At 35.5% G+C, this 5,514-nt stretch overlaps 1 protein-coding gene and 1 pseudogene across 1 annotated transcript; one reads left to right on the plus strand and one right to left on the minus strand.

The window, feature by feature from the left end:
* The first annotated feature begins 204 nt into the window (after positions 1–204).
* LOC111381256 (biotin carboxyl carrier protein of acetyl-CoA carboxylase 2, chloroplastic-like) lies at positions 205–3,744 on the plus strand. Its single transcript, XM_023005015.1, has 7 exons — positions 205–534; positions 1,412–1,465; positions 1,590–1,723; positions 1,865–2,189; positions 2,574–2,645; positions 2,896–2,961; positions 3,451–3,744. The coding sequence occupies exons 1-7, from the start codon at positions 385–387 to the stop codon at positions 3,472–3,474; spliced, it is 825 nt and encodes a 274-aa protein (XP_022860783.1). The 5' UTR covers positions 205–384; the 3' UTR covers positions 3,475–3,744.
* A 96-nt stretch (positions 3,745–3,840) lies between these two features.
* On the minus strand, positions 3,841–5,508 carry LOC111381255 (annotated as a pseudogene).
* Positions 5,509–5,514: the final 6 nt, after the last annotated feature.

The following is a 5,514-nucleotide window of genomic DNA, read 5'->3' on the forward strand; positions in this document are numbered from 1 at the left end:
ATTAAATGGTCCCAACCGGCAAATTGTTGGTTAAACCACCGCATGAATGGACTATGGAGGGAACAGCCGAATTAAAGTTGTACTGTCTTATATCATATAAGGAGAGATTCATTTTCGTTTCCCTCGTTTGTATCGCCACCTTCTGGCTTTCTCTTCAATTCTATCGCCCATTTTCCTCTAAAGAAGCCTAATAATTTCTCNTTTCCCTCGTTTGTATCGCCACCTTCTGGCTTTCTCTTCAATTCTATCGCCCATTTTCCTCTAAAGAAGCCTAATAATTTCTCATACATCATTCGTAAATTTCATCAATCGCATTAAATTCTCCACTTCATTTGTTGTTTTTAATTATTTGCATAATAAACGTATTGGAATCGTCATTCATCAATGGCTTCTTTCAGCATTCCTTGTACTAAGATTTCCTCTCTGATGGGTGCTTCATCGGAGTCGGAGAACCGTCATGAGCATCGCCCGTGTATCGCATCGTTCCCTCGTTCTGATTCCAGATCGAATCTGGGCCCGTTGTTTCTCACTCAGGTTTAATTCTTTTTACGGCTGTTTTTAGTCCACCATTGATTGAATTATACACGGAACTATATGTTATATTGATGGTATATGTGATTAATCAATGCAATAGAATAACATACATATCGTATGTGTTCACTTGAGTGCTAAAAAGCAGATTATCTGAGGAACCAATTTATTTTTTATGGCTCTTTTTCTAGTCACCAATGAATGAATTATAAGCGGATGTATATTCTTTCTTTATATTATAATCAATGCAATTTCCCTAGCGAAATAATTTTTATTTTTTATTTTTGAAATAGTTCTTAAGTAATGAAGAAAATCACCTAAAATACTATACTCCAGAGGACAGGGGTGTTGGTTAATTTTTATGATTGTTACTCTATACTGATCGATCAAATAGAATATATAGTTACCTTTATACTTATGAACTACAAGGCACGAACTCTTCTAAGAAGAAATGTTGTTTCAGATGACACTTGGAGCATAACAAAATTTTCTATGACAATGTTTTCAAGTAGTTTCTTTTGCATTTAACATCCATCTCAGTACTTACAAATATTTTGAGCTTTGGCACATTAATTCTCTTCATATACAGATTATAAATGAAGCCAGAACTAGAATGCTGCAAATATCAAGTGCATATATTTATCATGAAATATCTTAGTGTTGTTACATAAAAAGAAGCTAGACCGCTGAGATAGAAGGATCTTGAAATGCTTCCTCACTTCTGCAACATATCATTAACCAAGTTAAACGTGGTTCAAAAGCATTTTGCAGCGGCATTTTGCAGCGGGCTGACATTAAAAGACTAAAAGAAAGAAATTGCTCAAGTAGATTCTTATTGATTTAATTGCAATATGGTTGAAGATCCTTCCATTTTCAACAGGAATGTAGCCGGAGCCAATCTGATGTTTTTAAGGTGTGTGCACAGCTAAGTGAGGTAAGGGGAACTTTGTTATCAATCTAGGTTTTGATTCTTCTCCTCCATCTGTCTCGTCTCTATTCCACTTGTTTGACTTGATGTCACCTTTTACCTTAGCTATGTCATTCTCTTTCTTTATAAGGTTGCTGTTGAGAAAGTATCAAATTCTGCACCAGCTCTTGAGGCAAAATTGGCCGAAGAAGTGGAAAGCCAATACACAGTTCCAGATGCAGCATCCATTTCAGCATTTATGACCCAAGTGGCAGATCTTGTCAAGTGTGTAAAGTGCTTTGCATAAAGCATCTGATAACTTTGCTTTGCACAAGGCATCTGATAACTTTGCTTTGCATATAGCATCTGATAACTTTCTGATTTAGTCTTCATAAATGAATTGTAATTTACTTTTTATGTTGCCAGGCTTGTAGATTCCAGAGATATTATGGAGTTGGAGCTTAATCAAATGGACTGTGAAGTCCTTATAAGAAAAAAGGAGGCATTGCCACAACCATCAGCTGCAGCTCCTGTTTTTTATGCACAACCTTCCGCTCAGCAGGCTTTGGTTTCAGCACAACTGCCTCCTTCAAATGTCCCTGCTCCTACTTCTCCAGTCCATTCAACTCCAGCTTCAGTGCCAGTATCACATGCTCTGGCAAAACCAAAGTCATCATATCCTCCTCTAAAATGTCCTATGGCTGGAACATTTTACCGTTCTTCTGCCCCAGGGGCACCACCTTTCGTGAAGGTTAATGCATACAATACCTCATGTGTGTTTATGAATGAAAATATCTTTGGAAAGTTGTTGAATTGAATTCCGTGTGCTTTTCCCATTCCTTATAAACCTGACACTGGCAAAGATTCAACTTAGGGACTGGGTCCCAACTCAGCCACTGGGTTTCCTGTTTCAAATGCTATGTCAATTAAATTAAATATAATTTTAAAATACTTCAAAATTACAAAACATGCTAAATTAAATATTTAAAAATTGTTGAAAATGCCAAACCAATAGTTTAGGTCTGTAAGTAATGTCCAATAGTATTAATCAAGATGGATAAACAACCCTTTTTTGTCATATATTTAACATTAATATTCTGTTGCTATCAATTCTGATATACAATGTATTTTCTAGGTGGGAGATAAAGTCCAAAAAGGGCAGGTAGTATGTATTATTGAAGCCATGAAACTGATGAATGAGATTGAGGTAAGCTACTGGACCTTTGTCTGAGCTGTTATTGTTCCATATGTCCTGTTTACACTGTGGACAATTTATGAAGATTATTGAATTGCAAAATAAAAGAACCCTGGAATGAGGTGATTAAGTTAAAATGAGTGTTTGACAATTCATTTTACTTTTAATCAGATATCTAAATTTCAATACGATTTTAATCATACATTTTGATTGCTGTATCTTCTCATTTTATTTATTTTTTATTATTAATTATTTTTTTCAGGCTGATCAATCCGGAACCATAGTTGATATACTTGTAGATGATGCGAAACCTGTCAGCGTGGACATGGTATCTTTATTCTCTTTTACCTTTCCCATCACCCCCTTTAGAGCACTGTACTTATTGTTTGAGAAGCTTCAATGCTTCTTCATGTTGAATATATGTAAACAAGTATATGGAGCACTCTCTAATAGTTTGAGTTTTTAAATGAGACAATTAACTTGGTATTTAGCCAAGGAAAATAACCGGGGTAAAATCTTGTTGCAACCTATTTCTGATAAATTATGCACTTGTTTGACCTTTGATCGGATTTGCATGTGAGGGACGGGTTGAAGACAAATATGAATAAATATATGTAGCCCCACTCTAACATCTTAAGCTTTTAATAAGATGGTTAACACTTGTGTAGAAAACATTCCCCATCTATTGGACTTTAATGCATAATGGAGGGTCGTGATATAATGCATATTTCTGTGAATCATCACCTTGAATACATATTATCTCTCTTCAACTATCTCTTTGTTTTGTCCATAACTTTTTGTTCCTCCTTGCTTGCAGCCTCTATTTGTCATTGAGCCATGAAAGGAAAAAAAAGTTAATCCTCCTATTAAGTTCGGTAATTGAAGGCATATTAAGTACCAACTTTCTTCTTCTTCTGCTCCTTGGGATTATAGCATTTATCGGTGTTGCAAGAGTCTTAGTGTATTTTTCCTATTTCAGCTTAAGCTATATGGTGCTTGTTAATTTCAGAACAATACAATTTCCTATGCAAATATTTTGGTACTTTAAATATAGTGTGGTATCCCTCTCAGTGGAGATCTTTCATTTATTAGTTCACTTATCAATGACTTATTTCTTGAAATTATTGGCTATAGATTTAGTCAGTTATCTACCATAAAGTCAATTTCAACTCCACCTTGAATGGTGGATTCAGATTCTCTGGCTATCGTTGTGGCTGACAATAATGGTAAGTCTTAGAAGAATGGTGTGGGATTTTGCCATTAATAGTTCCATCCATCATGAAAACATGCACTTATTCTTCACATTGTGAAACCTTAATGGAATTCAAAATAATGCAACAAGACTGTTTAATTCACCAAACACATAATGATCATCTTCATTTCTTCAAATGATCAACGAATGTTTCAAAATTCCGAAATGAAGATCCCGATTCACTAACACTCTTGAGAGCCAAATCCTTCAGTTTCAAAGCATTGGCTTTAATACTATAGTCAGCAAACAACATTTCTATTTTTGTCTTAATTTCATGCCTTGATCTGAGTCCACTTTCATTTGGATTCAGACTCAAACCAATCTTCCACATTGCACAAATGTAATTCTGGTTATGAAATTGATCTGCAAAGTAAGGCCAACACAAGAAAGGAATCCCCATGCTCAAGCCCTCAACAGTCGAGTTCCATCCACAATGGCTCAGAAAGCACCCAACAGAAGAATGAGCCAATACTTGTTCTTGAGATGCCCATTCTACAATTTTCGCACGTTCTGCCACTCTTTCAAGAAAGCCATTTGGGTACTCGGCATGCAATCCATTTGCAAGATTTGATCTAACGACCCATAGAAAGGGCCGGCTTGAAAGTTCAAGACCCGAGGCAAGTTCATTTAATTGGTCCTGAGAGAATACAGCTACGCTGCCGAAAGAAACATAGATCACTTATCCAACTTGTTGGTTATCTAACCAGCTTAAACAAGAAGTGTCCTCCACCCAAAAGCTACCACCACTAGCTGAAGATCTCAAGTTATTACCACTAAGTAATGGACCAACAGGGCAGATTTTGGGAATCAATTTACAAGCTGATGATTCAATTTCATGAAATGTATTACAGAGCAACCACTTAGCATGATGTGCTGATCGTTCAGCTGTCCTAAAAAATTCGAAGAAGAGCTTTTGAGCGTTTAGGTCAGCTGGGACGCTCCAGATCAGTTCATTTGTTCTCCAGGAAGGTATCTCATCAGACAAAATGAGTTCATTTTGCATCATTGTGCCTGAAATGAGAGCAAGTTTTTGTGCATGTATGTTAAAAGTCTATTTTCAGATTCAGTTCAACGTCTTATATGAGAAACATCAAGAATTGACAAATAGAAATAGATTTAAGAATTTATATGCAAAGCTCCATAAACTCTGAGAAATTACCTGCTATAAGATTAGAATCCTTAATTTTATTCCACCGAGAGCAATTATAGAAAAGAAAGACACACTCAAAAACAGATGAGATTTGTAAAGGTTCGATAATAATACAAAACTCTCATGATAGCTCTCTATTTATAAGACAAATTAGGATAAAATTGAAATTACTTGCGTGATTAGGCTTTGTACAATAGCGATAGATAGGCTCAACAACAACACTCAAGTATGTTCACATTTAATCACCCAATTACACACAAGAACACTACTAATTATAATTTGTTTTTTCTCTTTTCTTAGTGGTTCTCATTTAGTCTGGGTTCATTTTCCGATATCTATGTGATTTGGGCTACACAAGGGTTGAAATTTGTTAACAATTTGTAAGCCCCAAAGAAAACAAAACAAAAAATGTTATAAACGTTTAGATTTTACCATTCACATCAACATTTTCTGCTTCAATGAGCTTTGGAATGTGCAGT

This window comes from Olea europaea, unplaced genomic scaffold (genome assembly GCF_002742605.1).
Source record: "Olea europaea var. sylvestris unplaced genomic scaffold, O_europaea_v1 scaffold2272, whole genome shotgun sequence".
Lineage (NCBI taxonomy): Eukaryota > Viridiplantae > Streptophyta > Magnoliopsida > Lamiales > Oleaceae > Olea > Olea europaea.

Excerpts from the sequence above, each read along its gene's own strand:
- LOC111381256 (XM_023005015.1), top strand. The coding sequence starts at position 385 with ATGGCTTCTTTCAGCATTCCTTGTACTAAGATTTCCTCTCTGATGGGT. Across the intron at positions 1,466-1,589 it reads TGTGTGCACAGCTAAGTGAG|GTTGCTGTTGAGAAAGTATC; the intron begins GTAAGGGGAACT and ends TTTCTTTATAAG. Across the intron at positions 1,724-1,864 it reads CAAGTGGCAGATCTTGTCAA|GCTTGTAGATTCCAGAGATA; the intron begins GTGTGTAAAGTG and ends TTATGTTGCCAG.